Here is a 26,848-nt window from a genome sequence, read left to right as displayed (position 1 = left end):
AATGGCTAAAAAAGCTAAACAGGTATAGTATAATACATATATTAAAAAAAAAAAAAAAAGGTGTACAGGTAGGCAGTTATGATATAATAAACATATGCGTATTCTAGGTAGGCAGCTATAATAGCCAAAAATGTAGTCTAGGATGACAGCAATGTTGTTTTTAGACAGTTTGAATAACGGCAGTAGTGTGTTTGTCCCTCTAGCGGTCAGTCACGTTCGTGTTCGCTTTAACGTGGCTTCGCTTCACAGTTTGACTCGCACTTTCATGCAAGCAGATGTCTTTTGAGGAATTACACACAAACAGTCGACTTCAACAGGGATATACCTCTCTCACTATCGTCCCCCTGACAATACAGTTGATGGATTTAGCAGGTAATACACATTTTCTTTGTGATATTTTCATTTTAAAAACAGTAAATCGCTGCTTTTGAAGATTTATGCCGCTAGCATGTAAGAGAATTGGTTAGCATTGGATATAAGCTAGCGTTAGGCTAAAATACCTAAACAATACCTAACATCACTGACAGCTACATATCCGTTTTAGTTTGTGACGTATCTTTGGTTAAAAATAAATGTTAGAGGATAACTATTTGTGTGAAGTTGGCAGCAAATCGGGTTAGCCAGAGGTCCTGTTTATTTAGCCTGGAGTTATCATCTGTTCTACATCACACACTATAAAGACTTATTTATGAAAATATATGTTTTTATTTATTTATCTAGTACTTAAACAGAGTTGGATTTTACAAAAAGCTACAGGTTAATATGGTAGCATAAAAAACATTACACGTTTTAATATTCATCAGATTTCTAATGATAAGCAGATTTAATTAACAATGACACGAACCAAATTCACATAAATTCTACTGCAGTTTAATAAATCTGTAGGAAAAGTAAGAGGTCTCCATCCAGTCTGACTCATTATAGACAAACCCAGCAAACCTAAAATAATTTCACTATCCCACCCTTTTTGTTCCCCTGACAGGCTTTTTGATGTCTGCATCCCACCCAACTTCATCTGGTTTACAAATTGAAATTCATTTAAGGTTTTCTTTCTTAGTCATTTTAGTTGCATGGTCTGCTGGTTTCTCTCCAGACTGCACAGACGCAGTGGACGTAATGCATAATTCACAGCTGACGTATAAGTTTACAAGGTACTTTTGAATTTAGGGATGTGCCATGTATAATAAACCCTTTACAAACTGGAATGAAAACAGACCTTTCTGCATATAAATTAAATGCAGAAGAACGTTATGAAACAGGACATTTAGCAAAGCCCTTATCAGGAAATACAGATATGCAGAGTCATATTAATTGCATCAGTTTCTAATTACAACATCTTTGGTAAATCTGTTATAGATAACGTGTTTTTTCAAAGCTTTAGATGCCATGGACCCCCAAATATGATCATCCTTGTGTGAGGGACCCCCATTAAAATTTAAAAGTCAGCCATATATTGTTATTTTTTTAAAGACCCAACCTATACTGTAAAAAAAAAAAAAAAATTGTAACGATGTGTAAAATATTTTTTTTGGAAAGTATTTAGTTTCTACTCACTATAGCACTGTACAGGGTTATTATAGTTAACTATGAAAAATATGCTTTTACTTGATGTAAAATAAATGTTAATGATAGTTAGTGGCCAAAGCAACAATATCTTAATATTATTATTTATTTATATTGATAATTTTATTTATTTGTTATTTAAATAATTATATGTTTTATCTTACTTTCATTATTTATTTATTGTTACATTTTTTTACACTATTTTTCTGTAAACCTTTCCACAGACTCCTTAGCACTTCCAGTTTGAAAACCCTTTGCTTAAATGTCTGTTTGTTTGTTTTTTTTCAGGGTGAATTGAGGTGTCCAGAAGGTGAGGGGCACTGCATTTGGGGTCTAAGGTGAAAAGTTAGAGAGACAGAAAAATGGAGCAGGCTCATAGTTTACTGTTGAACGAGGAAGCCTGCAGTCAGCTACAGGAGCCCCAGAGGGCCGAGTTTGTCTTTGAGTGGCTGCGTTTCCTCAAGAAACTACTCCCTGCTACAGACCGGGTGAGTTGAGGCCGCTGACAATAAGCTCTCTGTTTGAGAAGAAACGCTTCTGTCTGTCTCTCTCTCAAACACAAGCAAGCCTTTCTGAACAGACTTTCTGATTATTTGTCTGCCTTTCCACCGGCTGTCTCTCAGCCTGAAATGGACTAGTGATGTGTCTATCTGTTTCTTGGCACTTCACCAGTAAGAAACTGCAATTAAAGAGTGGCGCTCAACTAAACAATATGTTGGTGTGTATTTGCGTGGCAGGCTGATGTAAAGCAGAACCAGAAGCGCCTAGTGGAGCAGCTGACCACGGTACTGACGAGTTCCCCGGGCCCTCCGACACGCTTGCTGCTGGCGCAGTGTCTGGCGTTGGTGTACAGAGTGGGTGACTCTCTCATGTCCAGCCTCACCGTGGACCGCTGCAATGACATCATCCGCAGCAAGGATGACTCGCCCAGCTTCCTGCCTACACGACTGTGAGTGTCATAAATCTGTACCCTACACGCATGCATCACGCACTCCCCACAGCCTGCACCGCAGATGGGCTTCTGTTTGATTCTCTGCCAGTCCGCTTACTTATTTCTCCCTATAGGGCAGCTGTGGCCTGTTTGGGTGCGCTGTATGAGCAGCTGGGTCGACTACTCATCAACTCATTTAAAGAGACCGTGGCAAACCTTCTGAAAGCCATGAAGAGCGCAGAGGTACGTGTGGCTGCACAGCAGTACGTGATTTACAGTTCAACCAAACACAAAGATGTGACTGTACTTGACTGCAAAAAATAAAGCTTTCCTTTGACCAATAGTTTGAAGACCAAACTGGTTATTTAGGTTGTTTTGAATCATCACAGGCACATTATTTTTAGTTTGACCATAACAGAATGCTTAGGACTTGTCAGTGAGAATGAACTACACTACCACTCAAAAGTTGTTGGGGTTGGTGAGAATTTTTTAGTCACCATGACATCAAAATGGCCGATTCTTCTTTTTTTTTTTTTTATGGAATATTGCATGGTTTATTACAACTGATTTATCTGTGCACGCCCTTTTTTTTTCTTCAAATTCATGTGCCCTCTTAATCTTTAATCAAAATAACTCCCCTTTGAAAAGCATCTCTTCTCTGGTGACGTTTGCACTGGCGTGAAGGTTGGGCTTCCTGTGAAATCACATGAGATAGCAAATCACAACCATCCAATCAATTCCTGATGAACAAAATCAATGCCCGCCCTACATTCTTTTCTTGTTCGAGAAGACACTTCACTTTCACAATTGAGAAGACTATCATTTCATGCTGACTTCGGTGTTTTTGAAAGAAGTCTCTTAAGCTCACCAAGGCTGCATTTTTTGATCAAAACTACAGTAATACATTTTAAAATAACAGTTTTCAAGTTTAATCTATTTTAAAATGTAATTTATTCCTGTGATTTCAAAGCTGAATATTCAGCAGACATTACTTCAGTCACATGATCATTTAGAAATCATTATAATATGCTGATTTAGTGCTCAAGAAACATTTATTATTGTCACTGTTAAAAACAGTTGTTTTGCTTAATATTTTAGTGGAAACTGTGATAGTTTTTTTCAGTATTCTTTGATAAATAGAAAGTTCAAAAGAAAAGCATTTATTTAAAAGACACTTTTGATCAATTTAATGCATCCATGCTGATTAAAAGTATTAATTTATTGTTAAAAAAAATGATTGATTCCAAACGTTTGAATGGTAGTGTATATTTAATGGTGTTTCTGAGGCAGTCATTACTGTTGCTCATACTAAAGGTGAAAGATTTGAATAAACCCATAATCTTAAGTATTAAACTTCATTGTGCACCGTTATCTTGAATTACTTTTGCTTATTTCAAACGCATGTAATCGCCTTTTTTTGTTTTGTACCAATGTTGTTTGCCTGTCACAATCAAACAACAAAAGAAAATCTTTATTAAGGATTAATCTATACAGTTATACATTAATTTATACAGTTAAGGATATGTAGAGTTATTTTATATTGGATCATTATTAATAATATTATTAACAGTTCTCAGAATTAAAGATATGTTTAAAAGCATTTAAAGAAAGTTTTTGTCAGAGCCTTTGTTATTCTTAATTTTTACACCAGACATATATATCGGTTCAAAATATCGGTTATCGGTCTACTCGATCTGTAATAATCGGTATCGGCATCTGCCCTGAAAAACACATATCGGTCGACCCCTAATTCGAGTCATATCTGGGAACCAGAATATCAGAGACCCATGGGTGGGTGCTTTTAACTTGGCCCTGTAAGAAACCACCTAGAAACCTAGTTTAATTTCTATGATTGTTCTTTGGGTGTTTTATATAGAAAAATGTGAAAGAGAGATATTACTTATGATATTGTATTTGTGTCCAGTCTCAGGGCCGCTGTGAGATCATGTTGTGTATTGAGAGGATTCTGAAGGGTTTAGGTGTGAGTGCCGTATCCTGTCACAGAGACATCTATAAAGCTGCCCGCACATGTCTCACTGACCGCTCCATGGCTGTGCGCTGTGCTGCCGCAAAGGTACTGAACACTCAACCACATGCCTCAGTTACTAATCATGTCCGTTTGACAAAAACTGTTACTTATTTCCAGAAAAAAGTCTTGATCAAAGTTGACTGAAGGAAAATATACAGTTTGTTCTTTATGTATTGTTAAGATGTTTATATCAACCATAATTCAGTTTCTAATATTATTATTACCCTGCTTTATCTATATATATATATAAAAATATGGATCCTAGATGTTATTGTGTTAATTTAAACTTCCATTTAATAAAAAATATGATAATATTAATAGAATTTGTTCAGTTATTCCAAACAAAGGCTAAGTTTTGATTTCAGTTTTTGTCCTAATCTGCCCAGAATCACTAACAAGTTATTATTATCATAATTATTATCTTTTTTTTGTTGTTGTTGGTATTTGTCTTCTGGAGTGTGGTATGTTTTGGTAGTGATGAAAATTGACAAAAATGCCCTGAATGTTTAAAACATGATGGTAAAAATGATGGTTCTTCACTTTTATTCCCATCTTAACATCTGATATGTTTCATTATATTGCTATTTTATAGTCTGTTACACACTTATAGGTTTTAAATATTGCTTGTACTGTAAATGGACAGGATGTCGGGTGTTTTATGTGGTTAGAAAAAATTGCATCATAAAGGTTAAAAAAAATCTAATTCCACTGGACTAATATTGCTTTACTAATAAAAGTTAATTTCTATGATAATAACTTTAATGTTTTGGGCAGTTTAAGTTTTGGTTTCAGTTTTTGTCCTAGTCTGCTCAGAAATACTATCAAGTTGTGAAGTGAATCATTTATTTATTTATTTATTTTGGTAGTGTCTTTTGGAGCTCCAGCGAGAGGCTGTTTTCCTGTGGTCCTCAGAGCTGGAGAATGTGGCCACTCTTTGTTTCCGTGCCTTCGAGGGCTCAAACTATGATGTCCGAGTCAGCATCTCAAAACTGCTTGGCACTTTATTAGCATCGGCACTGGAGCCCAGACAGGCCATAGGTGAGTGGATTTTATTCAGTAATGTCAGTAACATCCTCAGAGGACACTGAACTGAGCATCTGCCCACGGAGATCGTGAAAATCATGACCTTCCCTTCTCTCCTCTGTCTCCCACATACTGCTTAACTTTTCTCCAAATGTAACACTCATCTTTCCTCTCCATCTGTTCTATCACTTATTCCCTCACTCTCTCTCACGCTTCTCTTTTGTTCATGCTTCCTCCTCTGTTCCCGTGGCTCTGCTCGCAGCTCCAAGGCCAGGCTCCAAGCGCAATTCCCTGGAGGAGGTGATGGAGCTGCTGAGTTCTGGTTTCCTGCGGGGTGGAGCCGGCTTCCTGCGGGCCAGTGGAGACATGTTGAAAGGGACCAGCTCAGTCAGCAGAGACGTGCGCGTGGGCATCACACAGGTCGCTAACCCTCCTACAGTCCTTCCCCTGTGATCAGAATGTTTGTGCTTTGAGTCACAGCATGACTGGCTTTATTTCTAGGGTACCAAAAAACAAATGAATGTTCAGAAAAACAGAAGTGTTTTCCCTTTATTTATGTGTCAATTATTCATTATGCAGAAATTCACAAAAAGTTAATCTGCATACATTTTTTTATTAATTTATTTAGTTTTACTTTATTATTATTATTATTATTATTTTTTTAATCCATTTTAGTATATGAATTTAACACGAATAATACTTGTTCTCTCTCTTAAACAGACATGCGTGGTGTTTGTGTCCATTCTGGGTGGTGCGTGGCTGGAGACGCACTTCTCCTGTCTTCTTTCTCTTCTCATGGAGTGGGTATCTCACACAAAGGCGACACAATACCCGACAGACGCTATCTCCTGCCGCTGCTGCGTTTCCTTCATACTGCGGGCCACTCTTAGTACTTTGCTAGGGGAGAAGGCCCAAATCGCAGCTGCCAAGGAGATCTGTCAAATGATCAGCAAACAGAAGAGGGTTGTTGGTAAGAGACTAGGCCAAGGGGCAAATATTTAGGTCACATTGGATTGGATATTGAGTTGTAATGTCTTAAATGTACCCTGTGTTACTATCAGATGCAGCTCTTCATGAGGGGAACATGGAGGCACGTGTGAGCCCTGCGGATGTTGCAGCTAGTCAGCATATCCTGGTGTGCACCCTCCTAGAGCTGGGCAGTCTGCTACAGGACCTGAGCTCCACTGCCGCCCCACTGCTGCAGGATACCAGCATAGGTTTGTCATGCATAATTGACCAACAAACTCTGTGCAACCCATCAAAACTTTTCTACTCTATGGAAAACAAAATGCTCAAATATTTAAAATGTGAAGACAGAAAAAACAAAACAAATTCTTAGATATAATATTTTTGTCAATTTAGCAGGTATGGACAATATCCTGCTCCTAATGTTGTAATTCATTGTGATGGTCATATACTGGAATTTGAGTCACCGTACTAAGGATCAAACTGTCTGACAGGAATATGTTTTTAAAGATTGTGTGTATAGCTGTATTTCTGGATTGTGTGTGTTTGCTCTTTAATGGATATGTCATAGTATGGCTAGGATGAAGGATTGAGCAGAAAAAGTGCCTACAGCAGTATATTTAACACATCCATCCTGCTTTAGAGACACCAGCTTTTTATAACAATTTCAGAAAGAGCTCAGATTGGCATCTGTGATGCCTTGAACTTTACTAAAACTGAGTTCAATAGTTTCTTTGTTTTTTTTCTGACAGGAATGTTGGACACCGTGATCTCTGTTCTTCTTCACCCCAGCGCATCTGCTCGTTTGGCCGCTGCCTGGTGCCTGCGGTGTGTTGCCGTAGGGATGCCTGCACAGGTGGCGGTGTTGCTAGACCGCTGTGCAGAGAGGCTGAATGCCCTAAAGTCATGCCCTGAGGCTGTGGCAGGGTACAGTGCTGCTATCGCAGCTCTGCTGGGAGCAGTACAGCTTTGTCCACTAGGAATATCACACTCTAAGGGCAAGGTATGAATGAGATTTGTGTCCTATGCCTCCTTTTTAAAGCACACAGAGAGTTTGTTCATGATTTTTTAAAAATGTTTTTGGTTCTGTTAATGCTATATCACAAGGTTTGCTTAAGGGTTGTTCATACTGACAGTGTTTCAGATCACTGTAATCACTGAGTCTGTGCTCTTGCTTGCTAGTAGGCATTTCTGCAGTTTTCAGCCAGGCGCCGGATAACTGTCTAGACTCCCTTTGGTAGTTTCCACACTGCATCACTGCTCATTTTAATGAAGCTGAGCTCATCAAGTTTCTGCCTGAACATTAAGAAATTAGGAAGTTTAGGTTGCTCCAAAATTGCTTACTTTAGGCAGCTGTGGGAATTGCATCCCACATAAAGTTAAAGGGATAGTTCACCCAAAAATGAAAATTCTGTCATCATTTACTCACTCTCAAGTTGTTCCAAACCTGTATGAATTTCTTTCTTCTGCTGAACACAAAAGAAGATATTTTGAAGAATGTTGGTAACCAAACAGTTTATTGTCCCTTTTGACTTCAATAGTATTTTTTTTTTCCATACTATGGAAGTCAATGGGTTCTATCAATTGTTTGGTTACCCATATTCTTCTTTTGTGTTTACCAGAAGAAAGAAATTCATACAGGTTTGGGACAACTTGAGGGTGAGTAAATGATGACAGAATTTTCATTTTTTTGGGTGAACTAACCCTTTAAATCCAAAACCCCAAAATTCTGTCATTTACTCACCTTCTTGCTGTTCCAATATCATCTTTTGTTTTCATACAGGTTAGAATTGAAATGAGGATGTTTTTATTTTAGGGTGAACTGTCCCTTTAAGAAAAAAAAACTTTATTCCATCACTTGAAATTCACAAGAAAAGAAAAATAGTGATGCTTGTAAAGAATGTTTTTACTCTTCTTTTTTCTTTTTCATTTCTTTACAAAAGACCCATGGCTTTATGTGTACATATATTTTTTTTAAATGCACTGTACATGTTATTGGGATCATATCTGGATATTATTTTTCATATATGATCAAGACTCACTGATTCTGATGCACTGGTTGCAGGTGGTGATGACCTTGGCGGAAGATCTGCTGCGCTCTGCAGCTCAGAACAGCAGAATCTCCATCCAACGCACTCAAGGAGGCTGGCTGCTGCTCAGTGCCCTCTCGACACTGGGTATGAAATAAATATACTGGTTTTATGACCTTCAGTATGCCCACATAGACAAGATCTGCCTATATCGTAACAGCTGATTTGAGAGAAGTTTATTTTCTGTTTGAGTTTTTAACATCCTTTTTGTTCTTTCTGATATTTTCATTCAAGGTCCCACTGTAATGGAGCATCACTTGCCTCGATTGCTGTTGCTATGGAAATGTGCCTTCCCGCTGTCTGTAAAGGATGCGGAGAACGAGCTGCGGCGTGGAGACTCTTTCACCTGGCAGGTGACCTTGGAGGGACGTGCAGGAGTACTGTGCGGTGAGGGTCTTTTATGAATCTTACAGTCTTCTCACTCATGTCTCTCCTTTTCTCTCAGTTAAAATAAACTCTTTTTCTCATCCACCAACCCATCTGCTGATCTGTTCCCTTGACATAACAGTAAAAAAAACTTTGTTGGAAGTTCTTTGCCATTGACTGCAGATAGAAATAAACAATTGTCAGGATATCTGATCTTCATAGCTTGTGTCATCTCTCCTGTAGCAATGAAGAGTCTGGTGGTGCACTGCAAAGACCTTCTCACCGATGATGTTATCAGTCGTTTGCTTCCTCTCTTGTCCTGTGCGGTGGCCCTTCTCACTCAGTGAGTGGATCTTGGTTGCTTAAAATGAAAACGGCAACATTTAGCTATAAATACCTTTTTAAAGAAGACTGCAGAATGCAGGTGTAATGTCGACAGGATGTTGATAGACAAATATTTATGACATAACAATTGAGTACCTTTCACCTCTTTTTAGGCTGCCAGCTATCATTAAATCCTATGGAAACCAGGTCAAAAATGCAGCCACTGTCTTTAGATTGAGAGTGTATGAGATCCTCGCATTGCTACAACCTAAAACATATGAAGGTAAGCACAATCTAAAATGATAAACTTCATCATGTGCTGATGTTTCATATGTTATATTTTTTTATTACATGGCGTATTACATGTTCTGGAAAACTTGATTCTGATTGGTCAAGTTCTTGTGTCTCTCGTAACAATCCTCTTCACAAAATAAAATAAGTCACATGTCCATTTATTATTTTGGTAAGTATGATAATGTACATTAATCTGGAAAATTTACCTTAATTAAAATAATGAAGTTCGATTTTTTGCTAAAAACATAAAGGAAAAAAGATGTCAGCTGAGGTCATAATTCTTTTTCCCCCTGAATAACTGTGATCTTTATTCAAGAACATACAGAACTAGAGTATCCACCTTATTCCTACGCCCATGACGCTTTGTGTGAATTAGGGGTGTAACTTCCGTTAAGCTGTAAACAGTCAGTGAAAGGCTCGCTCTATGAACACAATAATATGTTTTTAAAGTGGGTACAATGAAATGACATTATTCTACTCACCCTTCAACCAATGAACATTAAAAGGACATTAAAAAGTGTAAAAGCATCAACAAGGTACTTTTAACAGACCATGAAAAAGCGCGATTCTTTCCACAGCAATAACGGATGGGTTAAATATAACTATAGTGATATATATCTGTATTATGTAATATATGTTGCCTTAATAAAAAATGTTCATGAACTTTAGCATTGCGTGATACTATTTCAACGTGATTTCCATCATTTTTACAGATAATAAATTGTATTTACTTGTGAAAACAAACCTGGTAAGAGATGTGAGGCTTTGAGGAGAAAAACGAGAGATTCTTCCTGCATTCCAGTGAATTATTAATGGGATATATCGTAAATAATATCGGGAGAACAGAACTCAAATGTGCAGTATATGTTGACATTTTTTAAAGGGACAAAAGAAAATAATGAGGATAGAAAGCAGCGACTGAAAAGAGCTCTTGCCATAGATATTCTTATTATAACATGTTATGTTAAAATACCAAGTGTTACGTTATTCTCGTGATGTTTGAAAATAAAACATGAAAGAAAAATTGACATCTCATTCAGTCAAACTGATGGATAAGCTTTATTTGTAGGGCAACCTTATGATTTGAAATGATTCGTTTCAGTCTTTTTAAATGGGAGCTCCCCAAACCGGAAGTGCAACTCATAATTCGAAACGCAGTAGGCTAGTCAGGAATAAGGTGGATAAATTGATAGATAAGCCCGGATCACCCTGACGGGTTTTGTTTGTGAGAATGGCTGGCTAAAATAACATTTAAAAGTAATTTTTATCATGCTGAAATATAAGAGAGCTGTTTAGGATTCTCTGGGTTTTTTTTTTTTTTTCATATCCTAAAATCGCATATGGAAATTGGACAATTTAATTGCCCAAATATGTATTTATTTGTTTTTTATGGTTTGGTTGTGTTGGCTCAGAGAGCTTTGGCATAGTGCTGAAGCAGCTGCTGAATGATCTGACCGGGCCAGAAATCACAGCATGTGCTGAGCTGAACCTGATGCCCTCCCTGTGCTACAGCCAAGACCTGGCACTGCTGGGCCCTGGACTGCAGGATATGGATCAGCACTACATAGAGGAACAGGTCAGACCACAGTCTAATCATCTAGCAAATAGCTTTGTTAATGAGCAATCAATGTCATTGATTGATTCCCTAGTTACAGCGCAGTGCATGTTTAATTTCATTGTATTGCCTGTCTGTTTAAAGCTTCATGGAGGTGGTTCAGGAGGTGGGACGTTAGAATACGACCCATTTACCATCTTTGAGAAAGCCCAGGAGATTCCTACCCCCCTCCCTCCAGCCTCCGCTCTGACGGCAGCAGCTGTCCAGCTGTTTGGAGTGATTTTCCCCCACCTGGGCATCCAGCAGAGGTATGTCCACCATCACCACAGAGACCCCATCCAGGGCTGCTTGATTGACATGGTCATTCATTTGTATGCTGTTGCTGTTTGGTTTGAGTACTTTTAATTTAGTTCATTTGAAAGGGTCTCAATGATGTTGCCAAACACTTCAGTTCATTCAGGACCTTTATTAATAAGACCTTTATGCAAACAATACACTTTGTAATGTTTCAAATGAACAGGTAACACAGAATAGTGAATTCTCAGATAAAATTGGATATTTATTACTAAATTGCTTTGCTCAACTCTTTTACTAATGACACATGTCACTGTATAAATTATTTAAATATTTTTATTTATGTTACATTGACTGGAATGTGGATATACTATTGTTAACCATTTAAACTATTTAAAGATATTCAGATTGTTAGAAGTTACTGTTACTGAAAGCAAATTGTGGGATGTGACCTTAATGAGATCCAGAGGCTTTTTGAAGCACTTTCTTATGCAGCATAGCCAAATTTTCATCCAGACATCTGCATGTATTTGCATAATTGGGGGCTGTTCTGCCCGTGTGCAATGCATTATTAAACAAAGCAGTGGAGAGGATATTATACTGATCATATGGGGCCATCGGTCCTCCTGCAATGCATCTTTCATCCCACTACCAGCTTGTCTAGATTATTTATTTAATGTTTTGGTTTTTTTGGGGTTGTTGTTTTTTCTTTAGAAGCAGAACAAAGACAGCACATCTTTAGAATTGGGATGTTTACAGTTTTCCCAGAAGCTCTGCTTAAGTGTTCAAGAGCATTTTTAGAGAACAGCAGCCTTTGGTTCCAAACTCTTGCGTTTAAGCTGGGAAATATAAACTTTACTTAACTGATAATATTTTGAAATACAGTGGATAAATGTATGACTAAAATATTATATCACAGTATGATTTTATCATGGTAACAACATCAGTATCACAACTTTACAATAATATTTTGATGGATTTTCAGTGAAAAAAAAAAAAAATTATATTTTATAAACCACATTGTATCCTTTTTCGGATTATCACGTCAATTAAATACTTCATTAAATTGATTTGAATTCTCTTATTTAAAAAAGGCATTGCCATATGGTTTGTATAAACCAAATTTTATTTTCACTTGTTTATTTTCTTTAAATGTTGGCCTTTGTGGATGATTATACATAAAAATGAATAAGCCTTACATCAGTGCAAAATGTAGGCATCACAACATTATAATGCACAGTATGGATATTTATTCTGAGAATGTTTAACAGTCTTATTAATAGTATTATTAGTGTTGTAGTTTAATTTTACATTTGCCATCTTCACTTAATCTAAATGTAATAATAGTGAAAATAAGCATTAACAATTCAATATTGAATATGTTGGCCCAAATAAAATTTGTAATATTGTCTGATAACTGATATGGTACACGCATGTTATGCATCCCTTGTCAAAATAAGCTATTACAGTAGCTGTTACAGTACAATATTAGCTGTATTTACTGTCTCAGGGCTCAGATCCTGGACCAGTTCTGTGAGTTTGTGCGACAGCTTAAAGGAGTCCGGCAACAGACAGTTCATATCCATGTAGCTGCTGCTTTTTGCTGCACTTTGAAGGTAAGAAGCATTTTAAAGACTATATTCAATTTAAAACCAGTGCCATAAAAAACACCATATAAAGCAGCTTTGTTTCTCTCTCCCCCTCCTTTCTTTTCTGTTATGTAGTGTTTGGCATCAAGTCGGAGGGAATTGGGGCCAGAAGAGGTTCAAAGACCAGCACTGTCTCTCCTATTGGGAGCGCTAGAGGGCTCAAATCCTCTGTTGCGCTGCATGGCTTCGGAGGGTTTAGCCAGGCTGGTGCAAGTTCTTAATGACCCCAGCTTAACCATTTCCATCACTCTAATGAGCTTTGACAAGTGAGTTTATGCCAAGATCATTGTAAAAAAAGAAGAATATAGATTTAACTATCTGAAATGAATGTAAACGGTTTTTTCAGACTGAAGACTGCAAGGGATGCCATCACACGCACAGGTCATGCTTTGGCCCTCGGGGCTGTGTACCGTTACCTGAGTGGGATTAGTTCCCCTCAATACATCAGTGCCTGCGTTGGGGTCCTCTTCACCCTGTCCCAAGACAGCACCTCACCTGAAGTGCAGGTACACATGCCACCTGACCACATGACTGTTTATACTCCATATTTGAAAACAGGAAATCTAATCAGGACTCCGATGGTATGCTTTCTTATTAAAAGGGTTGTTAGGAATCTTTCAGTGAATTATATGTGTGCAGATGTGGGCTCTCCACGCTCTGTCCATGGTGGTGGATCAAGCAGGGCCTCTATACCACAGTCACCTGGAGGCCAGCTTCACTCTGGTGCTACGATTGCTCCTCTCAACACCACACACACACGTGGAGGTGCAGCAAAGCCTGGGTCACTGCCTTAACGCCCTCATCACCTCCATGGGGCCGGATCTGCAAGGTGCAGTCACTTATTTACCCATAAACACTCACACATTGTCATCATGCAGGTGTGACCTTAACAGACTCTCTGGTTATGTAAACTGTCCCCAGGTGAGGGTGCAGGTGTATGTGCGGTGAGGACCTCGTGTTTGGTGGGCTGTGCTGTGATGCAGGACAGTCAGGACTGTCTGGTCCAGGCTCAGGCCATCTCCTGCCTCCAGCAGCTTCACATGTTTGCGCCTCGCTTTGTCAATCTTGCCAGCCTGGTGCCCAGCCTCTGCGTACGTGATCAATGCACTTAACACACACGATCATACTGAACAACTGACATCTAACTGCTTTTACAATACTACATAACAGATTTCTGATAAATTACACACAGCAAACAAAATAATGTTGAACTGAACAGAATTTGTTTAAATTGTGAAATGTTAGGCTATAATATTATTAGGTTTTTTTTCTTTTCTTTTTTTTTTTTTTCTTCTTCCCCAACCAGCTTGGGTTAAGTCAGGAGAGAAATAAAGTAGGTTCTGAGATGGGAAAAAAGACATTTTCATAAAATAAAATGAAATAGATATTTTGTTATGAGACTACCAATTAATTATGCACATAACTAAGGACATATAGTCATATTTTTATGTGCAATAAAATGTCATGTTTAGTTATTACATTGTTTATCTAGGGTTGAAGTGTATATGTAAGTGTAAATATATATAATATATTTTTCTTAAATATGTACATGCATGTGTGTGTATTGTACAAAGTATATATACACAGTACACACATATATTACAAAAACCTTTTATTCTGGATGCGATTAATCGCTATATATATATATATATATATATATATATATATATATATATATAGAATGTAATTTTAAATAGAGGCGAGTGTACACGGGCCTGGCTCTGTCCTCATCTGTAGTGACAGTGCTGTTTTCTGTTCCCTCGTACAGGAGATCTTATTGGATTATTCTCTGTTGGTAGGTTTTGTCTAGCTCTCTGCTGTCAGGCCACTTTATGCTCTTTCCTTTGTTTGCACCTCATATTCCTTTACTTGCGTCTTTCTCTATAATTACGCTCTCTTGTCCTCCTCTCATTTCCCAGTGTGAAACTAACTCAGGATCTGGTTTTGAGCATGAGCAGACAGTGTCACTGCCTCTAACTGCAGGGTTAATGCCAAGGATTAGATTTGCTTGGCTTGGTCTTTTCTGTAAAGGCTTCTAACACTGACCACCCACACAGTGCACATGACATTCACAATCACAGCTGTGGCCTTATGCCAATTCAAGCTATTAGCTTTATTACTGTGAGAGCTTCAGTCCATCGCTCTCTCTCTTGTCTTCACACAGCCACACACACTTTTAGACAATATTAGACAGTAATTAGTAAAAACATGCTTTGTTCTACATGCTCTATTTTTAGATGGTTTGATTTATGGTCCTATTCTTCACAAACAGCTCACTTGTCACATCATTTAAAGCTCAAAACAAGCCTTGACAGTAGCCCTGCTGTCCCTTTCTCCTCTCCCTCTGGCTTTCTCTACACTAAAACATTGTTTCTATGGGATCATTGTGACGTAACAGGACTAACTTTGATGTGGCCGCAGCTGTCTGCTGAAGCATTTTTTGCACTTTTGTCTGGTTATATTGTGCAAAATGTGATGAAGTGTTCATCACATTTAAAGTGCGCTCTATTTATATCGATATATATTATAACTCATAGAGGTATGCCATATAACCAAAGGATTTAAACCTTTAACTTCATTTTTGTTTTATTTTGTATATTTATTTATAAAATGTATTATTTTATGTTTATATATTAATTTTTTTTAATTTTTTTTTTTTTTTTTTTTTTCCAGCTCTAATATTTCAGTTTTGTTAATTTATTTCTAATGATCTCACTAGATTCACTAGCCATCATTATGACCATACTAATGATAAAATGTAACGTTATATCTCATGCATGCCTTTTGTGCATGTACAGATAAACCTGTGCAGTTCGTACCTGTCTCTGAGGCGGGCGGTTGTGGCCTGCCTGAGGCAGTTGGCTCAGAGGGAGGCAGTGGAAGTATCGGAGCACGCAGTCGCTCTGGTTAAAGAGCTGCCACGCAGAGACAACTCACAACTGGGTGAGTCAGCAACGCCCCCACTGCAGAACATAGTATCATCTCAGCAGGTCTCTGCTGTTTATTTTACTGTACTCTGCATTTTGAGGTAGGTTTGACTGCAGTTATTCATAGATTAGTTTGGGGCCTAGAATTTTTCCTTGATCCTTGGATACTTTGGTGATTTAATCATCTGAATACGCTGCCATTTTTATATTTGTATATTATTACAAAAGATTTTTTTTAATAAAAATTTATACTTTTATTTATCAACAATGCATTTAATTGATCAAAAGTAACAGTAAAGACATTTATAATGTTGTTAAAGATTTCTATTTTTAAATAGATGCTGATCTTTTTAACTTTCTATTCATTAAAGAATCTTGAAAAAAAAAAAAAAATGTACCATAGTTTCCTCAAAAATATTTAGCATCACAGCTATTTTTAACATTGATAATAATAAGAAATGTTACACTGACATGTGACTGTAGGCTGGATGAAAGAGCTGTTCACACCAAGGATGATAACTATAACGATAACGATGATAAAGTTTTGATAATTATGCTAATTCTTTGAGAATAGGATGAACCACACCGCAACTATAATGACACAGAGGAACAATATAGTTGGAATCACTTTCAGAATGATTTTTTCTAGCTGATAAATGATAAAAACATTGACAGACAATCAGAATCCATCCGGTCCATTCTACAGACTTGAGCATTTAAAGTGGCAGGTGAAAAAATTGCAATATGTGCTTATAATGATCAGAACATTATCGTGCATTGGTGTGGGCGCTAATATGCTTATCATTATATTTTTCGATTTTGGTGTGAACAGGCCTTAATGGCTGCTGAAAATTCAGCTTTGCTACACAGGAATAAATGACATTTTAAAATGCATTAAAATAGAATAGAATTAAATGTATAATAGAATAAAATTAAAAATAGAATTAAAATATGTCATAGGGTGGGCTATATATGAAATGATTATTGTCTGTCCTGCAGATGTCACTATTAAGGAGGTGGGATTGGAGGGAGCTTTGTTCAGTCTGCTGGACAGGGAGTCTGACCCACAACTGTGCCAAGACATTCAGGAGACGCTAGTCCACATGATGAGTTCGGCTGCTGAGAGTAAACTGGCCCACTGGCTGAAACTCTGCAAAGACGTGCTCTCTGCCTCTGCAGGTGGGTTGCGATCTCGGCTCCTCGATGAGAATAAGATTATCTTAATTTTTAATCTCAGGACTCTTTATCTCTTGTATCTTGAGTTAAAGATGTGTTTAGCCTGTTCTTGATGTGAATAATGTAAATCACAGATGAAATTATACACCAAAACAATTCAAATCAAATGTGATATGAATTTGCTTTAGTCTCTGAGAAAAGTGCATTTATGTGAACATAAGCAAAATGCACTAGTTATTAAATATTTTTAATGCAAAGTACAACCCACCTGACAGTTGAAATGGCCTTGAGATTGGCTTAAAAGTTTTTTTTTTTTTCATAAAATTTCTCTTTGTGTACAATTCCTTTTGTTTTTATCCTTGTGTTTGTTAGTATTTAAAAAGATACATCGAGTATGTAGCTTTTCATGGTCTTATCACTCCTTAGACTCAGCTGCAGCTGCCTCTGTAGAAACACAGCAGGAGGAGGATGGAGATCGGTATGACGACTCCTCTGCATTCCACGCAAAGTCTGAGTCCAGCGGCCCCTTCAACAACCTGCGCTGGTCCACTCGGGTATTTTCCATGGAGTGTGTGTGTCGTATAATAGCGCAGTGTGAGAACGGAGACCCGGCTCACTTCAACATGGCACTCGCTCAAGAGCAACGTTTACATGAGTCCACAGGTTAGATGCTAGTATTGCTTTAGTGTAACTCTGTATACTGTGATGTTTTCAGTGAATTAACTGGATGTTAGTGCCATCTTCTGGGGTGATTTATATACTTTTAATGCTCTTATTAAATGCACCCCTTCTGTCTCGTAGATTTCCTAGTTCTCCACTTGGCGGACCTCATCCGCATGGCTTTCATGGCAGCCACAGACCACAGCGATCAGCTTCGACTGGCTGGTTTACAAACACTGCTGGTCATTATCCGTAAATTCTCCAATGTGCCAGAGCCTGAGTTTCCTGGGCATGTCATTCTGGAACAGTATCAAGCCAATGTGAGCACTATCCAGTCTCAGTCTTAAAATCAACTTTGCACACTATTATATGCCCAGAAGGGTGTTGAAAAAAAACATTGCTTGTCTGAAACAATAACAGTGAGTGCATTTACATGCACCCTCATAAAGCGACTATAATGGGATCTTGGCAATATTGCGATTAAACTTGACCTCATGTAAACGCAATACTTCGATCAAATGAATGTGATTTAAGCTCATAATCGTAGTAACCATAATCGCATTAAACTAGGTGTTGTACGTTGATTTTAATCGCAATAAACAGACATGTAAATACCTTAATAACATTATTACTGCTTTGACCAATGTGCGCATGTGCTTGGACGTACATGGATGCCGTGTGTTGTTCACACAACTTCATTAATGTGTTTTCACTTCTCCAAATCGCTACTCTGTCAACACAACGCAGTCTCTGCTCTGTATCTGCATCCAGATGGTGAGAAGAACGTGACGGCAGTGTATGTGGTGCCGTGTAATATCTAGTATGTCCATAAAAAATGTATTATGAATTTGATGTGAGTAGATTAAAACAATGGCCAGTAACATGCATACTGTATGCCTATCTGAGTGTGGTATAACCATACTTATTAGCGAATAATATTTCCTAAATGCTTTTTTTTTGGCTGAAATTGCCAAAAATTCCATTTCTGTTTTGAACTTAAGGAGGAAGTCGATGGAAAATGTCAACAGAAACCTTGACATAAAGGAAAAAGTAGTGTTGATGTCTACAAAGCTGTCATGTCTAACATTTTATATATATATATATATATATATATATATATAATATATTAAATTATTAATTATTAATTAAATTATTTTTATTAAATGAGGTTATTTCAAACTAAGGCTCATTAAAATTATGCTTTTTCGATTTCAGGTTTGTGGCCAAGCATTTTGAAAACTTTTGGCTTTTGCATCACTAGTTGTTTATAATTTTTAAAGACTGCCTGCTAGACTACAGGATGCTTGGTGATTTGAACTGTATGTTCAGAGATGTACAGTAAAGCTCTCAGTTGTTATTCTTAGAACCCCCCAAGTAGTACCTGAGCTCGTTCATCAGTCTCTTGTTACTGAGTGCGTGTGCATATGTGTGTGCACGCATGTGAGGGCCGTATCGCTTACACTGAATTAGGTTAGCTGTGGGCTTAGCAGGAGGCCCTAGTTTCAAACAGTGACGTGAAACCTCTTGAGTACCTTGTGCTACAATATTCTACACTAAAGTTTAATAAGCTTACTCAGGTTGTAGGGCATCAGTTCCGTACATAATATAAATTTTCTTATTATTAACAATGTTTAAAATTGTTGTGCTGTTTAATATTTTTATGAAAACTGTGATTTTATTTCATTTATTTTTTTTCTTCAAAGTTCAAAAAAAGAAGAACAGCAGTTATTGGATCAATTAGCAGTTATTTTAATTTTTTTTTTTTTTTTTTTTTTTTTTTTTGACAAATTTAACTTGTGGACAAAAAGTGTTCATTTAAAAAAAAATTATTGACCCCAAAATTTTGAACAATAATGTATGTACAAACAGAGTGGATAATGTTTTTAATGTTTAAATTTGTATTGATTTTGCATTTAATTTAATGCGTATACAGACGTGGACAAAATTGTTGGTACCCTTGATAAATATGATCAAAGATGACTAAAAATAAATCTGCATCGTTTATCCTTTTGATCTTTAATTCATAAAATTAACAAAAATCTAACAGTCATCTTTGATCACATTTCTCATATTTGTCCACATCTGCATTTAAGTAAAAGTTTTGGAAAGATTATTATTATTATCTTCCACAGTTTTCCATCTATGAAATGGAGATCTGGGGATTAAAGACGTCTATACATAGGCACAACTTATCTACAAAACTTATTCAAGCATAAATGTTTAGATCAAAGGAGCTTCAAGGTTATGAGAAACCTCCCAAACTTTTAACTGTGTTGGTTTATTATGGACTAAACATTGTTTGGTGTTGTAGGTTGGAGCTGCGCTCAGACCTGCCTTCCATGTGGATGCCCCTCCAAATGTGACTGCCAAAGCCTGCCAGGTGTGCTGCTTAAAGAATTTCAGCATCATTATCTATAATGAAGCTCTTATTTCTGTTTTTCTTTGTTTTTACTGGCACACTTGTTAATTTGAATGCCATGTAACACATTGTGTAAAGTAAACAATATAGTCATTGTCAAATTGAGTATGTATGTTCATTTTGTAGTGTCAAAACTCCCAAAACAATCTTTTACAGTGTTTTTAACCTTTTGAACTTGCTTTTCGAGTTCACTTGGGTTTGCTTGACCTAATTTCTTCCCTGAGTCTGGCGGGTCACTGCTGCTGTTGAAATCTGCTCCAGTGTTGAGTTCTGACATGATCCTTTGTTGCCATTCAGGTTTGCAGTGCATGGATCGGCAGTGGGGTCATCAGCGACCTGCGTGACCTGAGAAGGGTACATCAGCTTCTGGCTTCCTCTCTCGCCAAAGTTCAGGTGGGGAGAGACGTTCCCAGTCAGGTCTATAATGAGAGTACCTTCACCATGGAGACACTGGCCGTGCTCAAAGCCTGGGCAGAGGTAATGAATACAATCTTAACAACTATTAAAGCAGTTTCACCTCTACGTCTAGCCATTATTTGACTCCAGGGATGGGTGGTATTATGGTACATAAATAGAGATTCTGCTACACTTTTTATTCCTTGGTGTATCTGTAATTTAAAAAAGCAGAAATCTATAATCTAACCTGTATCTGAGTAAATATGTGTCTCTAAGGTGTATATCACAGCGGTGCAGGGCTCCAGGCAGAGGGACAGTCCAGACAGCCATCTTCAGCAGCAGAGTGAGGAGGCTGGAACTGCAGGTCCAGCAGGGGCTGGTTTGCTCAAACTGGTTCAGACTGATCTAGCAACCCTGAGCCGCCTGTGGCTGGCTGCCCTCCAGGACCATGCCCTGCTCACTCTGCCCCCACAATACTCTAGTCAACTCCCCATCACAGGTCACTACTCATACTCCAATTCTCAATTACACACCTACCTGATGGAAAATAAGCAGATCTAGTAATTTAATTTATAGTCATGAAAAACAATGTCCAAATTATGTGCCTCTAGTGGATCCAGATATTTGAAAAAAAAAAACATTTCATATTATTATTAATGTTTAAAACAGTTGTGCTGCTAATTTTTTTTTTTTTTTAATTCAGGATTCTGTGATAAATAGAAAGTTCGAAAGAACAGCATTTATTTGAAATAGAAATTTTTTGTCATTTTTTTTACCGTCACTTTCTATCAATTTAATGCATTTTTGCTGACTAAAAGATTAATTTGAAAAATTAATATTAGTAAACCCAAATTTTTAAATGGTAGTGTAATTTTTCCAATAATAATTCAGTGTACTCAAAATAATCACCATTGAACCAAAAAAATTGTAGTAGTGGAGTGAATGTAATTTGATTAATTAATTCCTGTTATTATCTTGTTTAAAGCTACTGTACGTGTTTTAACATGCATCTTTTTTTTGTCAGGTGGTTCATTTTACACTGCAGAGACGGTGGAACAGGCCCGTCCACATTATTACAGTGCCTGGGCTACCATTCTCCACGCTACTGCACTCTGGCTAAACAGCACTGGATTCATCATGGTGGACGAGGGGCCCGCCAACCTCTCCAGGCCAGTCACACCCACCTCCATGGGCCAGTCCACCTCACTAAGCAATGTCAAATCCCCAGAGGACATCAGCACTGACCGCCTCCACCTCATCTTGGGTACAGAGCTCAGTTAATACTTCCTGTTTCATTAAGTGGATGTAGTTCATTCGCTAGATTTTAGTCATTCAGAGCATTGAATTCTGCTCTAGTCATTCGACGTGTGCTAATTATAAGGACCATTTTTGCGATATTATAGGATTTCACCTGATTCTGAAAGATTAAACATATTTATTTTTAGTCTTGTTTAATGCTTTTTCATTCACTGAAATCTTCCCTTTAGGAATCAGCGTGGAGTTTTTGTGCTCTCCTCACTCTGGAGAACAATTGGAAACCATCAATTCATGTCTTCAGGCTCTGCAGGCCTTATTGGAGGTGCCTTGGCCCTGTTCCAAAGTGGGCAATGATCAGGTATTCTACAATTTAGGGTATACTACTACTACCATTCACTACTAAATCATTTTTGCACTATATGAGACAAAGAATGCACTTGTTTTTCCCATAATTGTTTCTTTTTGTTTAGTTTGGTTATTTTTCCTATAATATTGCTTCAGTACTTCAGGTCCTTGTATCAATATTTTTATTTATATAATTCCATATCAATTAACGAAGAAGGAGTTTGCATGTTTGCCTAATATTTGTCTTTGTTGTTTGTCACTCTGGGTTCCTGACAAGTCTATGATGTTCTCTCTATAGGCTTTGAGTGTGGAGCTGCTCAGCGTTCTGCATAGGCTCATAGTCACTCGGGAATCTCCCAGCATTCAGCTGGCTGTGCTGGAACTCGTGCGCCAGATTGTTTGTGCTGCTCAGGAGCATGTCAAAGAGAAACGCCACAGTGCGGAGGGTGAGTCTAAAAAAAGAAAACAGTCTGTATTGCTTAAATAACCCTCTAAATTCATCTGTCTTTTCTGTATTTGGTCAGTCGATGATGGTGCAGCAGAGAAGGAAACTGTTCCTGAGTTTGGTGAGGGGCGGGACACTGGCGGCTTGGTGCCGGGACAGTCTCTTGTGTTTGGAGCACTGGAGCTGTGTCTCTGCACGCTTGTGAGGAAGCTTCCGCAGCTCAGCCCTAAGCTGGCTGGCAGCCCCACGGGGCGGGGAGGACAGACCTGCTCTCTCAGCAACACTGACTGTAGGCTCGTCACATCTGCTCTGGCCATCCTCTCAGAACTGCCCTCCATCTGTTCACCGGAGGGTAAGAGATCCAGGGAATTACTGCGGCTATTAGAGCTTTCAGATTATGATAAAATCATCCTCCTGCCCACTTCATTTTAGTCCACTTTTCATTTTGTTTATTCAGTTTAGGATTCCCACATTTTTTCTTGCTCCATCACAAGGTCACAAAAAAATTTTTTTTTTGTTTTTGTTGTTCTTCAAACATTTTGACATACTTTAAGATGAAATGTGTCATGTTAGTTTAACAGAAATTAGATTTGATACCATAAATGAAAATTTTGTGACATTTGTTATATTCTTCCCTCTGCAGGCAGTGTGTCAGTGCTGCCCACAGTGCTCTATCTGCTGCTTGGGGTGTTGAGAGAGGCGGTGAAGGGCTCTGTTGGAGCTGAGAGTGGACAGCTGGTACCAGGCATCCTACAGGCCTTGCGCACTGTTCTCACCTCTCCCATGAGCAGAGCTGAGAAGAGTCGTGGGGCCTGGACTGAACTGTTGCAAAGTGCACTGCACACACTCTTGGAGTCTTGGAGTACAGGTAATTCTCTCATGTTTTAAACATGTTTGAGAAATAATTTGAGGAACATTCTCAGATTCTTCATGTATTGTTTTGGACAGATAAAACGGAGCCTGGAGTAGATGAGGTTACCATGTTGACATCCCTCACCATCTTCCTGCTGTACGCCAGTGCTGAGGTGACCACTGTGGAGCCACTGCAGTCACGCTGCATCCAGACATTCAGAGCCAGTCTGGAGTCCAAGGACCCCGTGGTGAGTGAAGAGGGCTGATTAGAAAGCTAATTTAGTATAACTCCAAAGTTTTGAATGGGAATGTACATCTGGCTGCTTAAATGGTTAGTTCACCCAAAAATGAAAATACTGTCATTAATTACTCACCCTCATGTCGCTCCAAACCCGTAAGACCTTTCTTCGGAACACAAATTAAGATATTTTTGATAAAAATCCATGAGCGATCTGGCCAACAATAGACTGCAACACAACAACGACTTTCAAAGCCCAGAAAGGTAGTAAAGACATTGTTAAAATAGCCTACATGACTATAACCTTAATGTTATGAAGTGACGAGAATACTTTTTGTGCACAAAAAAACAAACAAAAATAACGACTTTATTTAACAGTTTCTTTTGAGCCGGCATTCTGACATAGAACCCAGAAGTCCTGCACTGTGTGTACAATGTCAACTGCGTAGGAGACTGACATGGAAGAGAAGAAATTATTGAATAAAGTTATTTTTGTTTGTTTTTTGTGCACAAAAATTATTCTCATCGCTTCATAACATTAAGGTTGAACCACTGTAGTCACATGGACTATTTTAACGATGTCTTTACTACCTTTCTGGGCTTTGAAAGTGGTCGTTGTGTTGCAGTCTATTGAAGGCCAGATAGCTCGCTGATTTCATCAAAAATATCTTAATTTGTGTTCTGAAGATGAACGAAGGTTTTACGGGTTTGGAACGACATGAGGGTGACTAATTAATGACAGAATTTTCATTTTTGGGTGAACTAACCCTTTAAATAAGGAGCTTTGCTACAATTTGTGGAGAATTCCTATAGGGGGAAAAAAAGTGTATTTATTAACCTTCTCTTCTATTCTATCTTCTATTTCTACTTTAGGTCCTGAGCAGGAGTTATCAGTTGCTAGTATCTTTATTTCAAGGCCCAGAGCCGATAGCCAGGCCATTTATTCTGGCTTTGGGTGGCCGTCTGGTGTCACAGCTGGAGGAAGTTGAAAAGAGTCGTCCTCAAGGCCCAGCAGAGCTACAGGCTGTGCAAGATGCAATCCGAGCCCTAGAAGCACTAGTGTTTGCTGCTGACGAAACTAACCGTAAGTGACTGAAAATGTTTTTGAACTTTTGTTTTCATTCACAAACAGTAAGTTATGATATCACCAACAAACAATGAGAATTCGTTGGCTGTAAATTTGTTTTTAATGTTACTGTTTTCAAAATGTTACGGTGTTGTTTAGAATGTGACTTGTTGTTGTTAGGGTACCAAGATGAGTCAGTATTTGTTTTGTTCATGCAGGTCCCCAGCTGGTGGCTGTGCTGCTGCCCATCCTCATCTCTCTCCTGCTAGATGAAAATGCTTTGGCATCAGCTCCGGCGGCCTCTCGCTCACTGCACGAGTCCGCCTTAAGAGACCTCATGCGCATCGGCCCCCAGAACTCGGCTGTTTTCAAAGCGCTGATGGCCTCCGCCCCACACATGAAAGCCAGGCTCGAGGCAGCCGTCAAGGGCAACCAGGAGAGCGTAAACACTAAGGCACAAGCACCTCGGGTCATTAGCAAAAACACGCCCAGCATTCAACTGAAGATCAATTTCCTGTGAATCCTCCTTAATGGTTATGATACGAGTATTATGATTTGAATGACTGAGTGAATCTTGATGTGCTGTTTTAATCGATAGTGTTTTTAAAGATAAATCAGTTTAAAATTTGTTTCGTTTAATAATTGTAGTCAGTTTCAAAACTGCATTAACCTCTGTGAGGAACTTAATACATATTTACTCAAGAAAAAAGCAAGGGAAAGTGTGTTTCACAGGTGAACAGCTGAACTATGGGAGTGAATTTTTCCATTTATATATACTTTCAAAGCTTCCATTTATATAAACTTTTTTTTAGTTAATGGTTAACTTACCAACAAGCTTGAATGATTTTCTTTAACTCTGTTATGCATAGCATGATAAGTGTTTTATTATTGTGTCTGTACAAAGAATGCAAATCATTAATTTCTCAAAAAATTCTCACAACTAAACCTGGTGCAAGACCAGCTGCACTGCTAGTGCTTAGTTGTCTGGTGACTCTACATATACAATTTTAGCGCATTGTCAATTATTTTAAATGGCATATAGAGAGAGTTTCACATGTGAATGTATTTATGATAAAGCATTACAGATACTTGCATCACTGCACTGATACTTTTAATACAGCTGTAGTCTGTTCATGTAGAAGCTCTGTTCCGCCACATAAGTAAAAAACTGATGCTCTGCCTCTGATCAATCATAATTACATAAAAAGTGATAAACATGAGGTAAAACCTCAAAATTATGGCATACCAAGTCATAATTATGTATAACCAAATCATAATTATATATAAAAAGTTATCATTATGAGTCTGAAATACTAAGTTAATAATAATTGACTTGTCATAATTAACTTTTTATCTCATATTTATTTTTGACTGTCACTGACTTTTTATCATATTTTTTTTTACTTTTTGGCAATGTCGACTTTATATCTCATAATTGATAGTGTCATGAGATAAAAAAAAAACTCTAATAATTATGACTTAGTATCTCATAATTAATTAACCAAAGCTTGTTTTTTTTTTATCTTATGTGGTGAAAATGGGCTTTCATGTGTTCAAGATGGTTCTTAACCATAGTTTTTTTTCTATATTCTAATTATGCATGCAAATCTGTTGGTGTCACTTTATCTCAACACTTAATTATTTCGTACATCTGACAGGAAATATAGATAATAGATTGATCTTAAGTCAGCAAAAAATATTAAACAAGCAGCAAAATAATATTTACTACTAAAACACACTACAAACAAGTTTACGATGCAAATGGAAGCGCTTCAGCAAATAAAGGACCATTGTTTTTTGCCATTTTTGCCAGTTTGTATAGACAGGTGCTGTTTTCTGCTAGAAGCATTGATGATCAAGTACAATTATGCATTTTTAACCGTTCCATTTTGTATGTTGTAAATTGTACAGATTAATTAATAGGGCAAACTTAACATTTATTTTCTGATTATACTGGGAGAATAAAATCTAGTTTTGCTTCAA

The 26,848-nt window shown here is 37.7% G+C and overlaps 1 protein-coding gene across 4 annotated transcripts; it reads left to right on the top strand.

Moving 5' to 3' along the window:
* Positions 1–206: 206 nt before the first annotated feature.
* On the top strand, positions 207–26,848 carry heatr5a (HEAT repeat containing 5a). Of its 4 annotated transcripts, none has more exons than XM_051868616.1 (38): positions 207–372; positions 1,058–1,151; positions 1,852–2,051; positions 2,301–2,512; positions 2,629–2,737; positions 4,419–4,568; positions 5,390–5,561; positions 5,809–5,966; positions 6,267–6,516; positions 6,608–6,763; positions 7,265–7,515; positions 8,578–8,689; positions 8,837–8,989; positions 9,212–9,311; positions 9,466–9,575; positions 10,999–11,162; positions 11,286–11,449; positions 12,946–13,051; positions 13,160–13,350; positions 13,431–13,590; positions 13,724–13,913; positions 14,006–14,175; positions 14,853–14,879; positions 15,883–16,027; positions 17,011–17,190; positions 17,614–17,850; positions 17,989–18,167; positions 20,159–20,227; positions 20,564–20,743; positions 20,939–21,161; positions 21,687–21,926; positions 22,150–22,277; positions 22,563–22,710; positions 22,789–23,061; positions 23,353–23,577; positions 23,658–23,809; positions 24,673–24,883; positions 25,084–26,848. In XM_051868616.1, exons 3-38 carry the CDS (start codon positions 1,926–1,928, stop codon positions 25,383–25,385), a joined length of 6,123 nt encoding a protein of 2,040 aa, XP_051724576.1. In that variant the 5' UTR covers positions 207–372; positions 1,058–1,151; positions 1,852–1,925; the 3' UTR covers positions 25,386–26,848. The 4 variants fall into 4 exon arrangements, with proteins under 4 accessions (XP_051724576.1, XP_051724577.1, XP_051724575.1 ...); XM_051868617.1 differs by having other exon boundaries at positions 983–1,151; XM_051868615.1 differs by lacking the exon at positions 1,058–1,151.

The sequence above is a fragment of the Ctenopharyngodon idella genome, chromosome 17 (genome assembly GCF_019924925.1).
Source record: "Ctenopharyngodon idella isolate HZGC_01 chromosome 17, HZGC01, whole genome shotgun sequence".
Lineage (NCBI taxonomy): Eukaryota > Metazoa > Chordata > Actinopteri > Cypriniformes > Xenocyprididae > Ctenopharyngodon > Ctenopharyngodon idella.
This window is presented reverse-complemented; position numbering and strand designations above follow the sequence as displayed.

Coding starts and splice junctions, on each gene's coding strand:
- heatr5a (XM_051868615.1), top strand. CDS start 1,926: ATGGAGCAGGCTCATAGTTTACTGTTGAACGAGGAAGCCTGCAGTCAG. Junction 8,690..8,836: donor CAGTGCCCTCTCGACACTGG/GTATGAAATAAA, acceptor TTTTCATTCAAG/GTCCCACTGTAATGGAGCAT. Junction 13,052..13,159: donor CTTTTTGCTGCACTTTGAAG/GTAAGAAGCATT, acceptor TCTGTTATGTAG/TGTTTGGCATCAAGTCGGAG.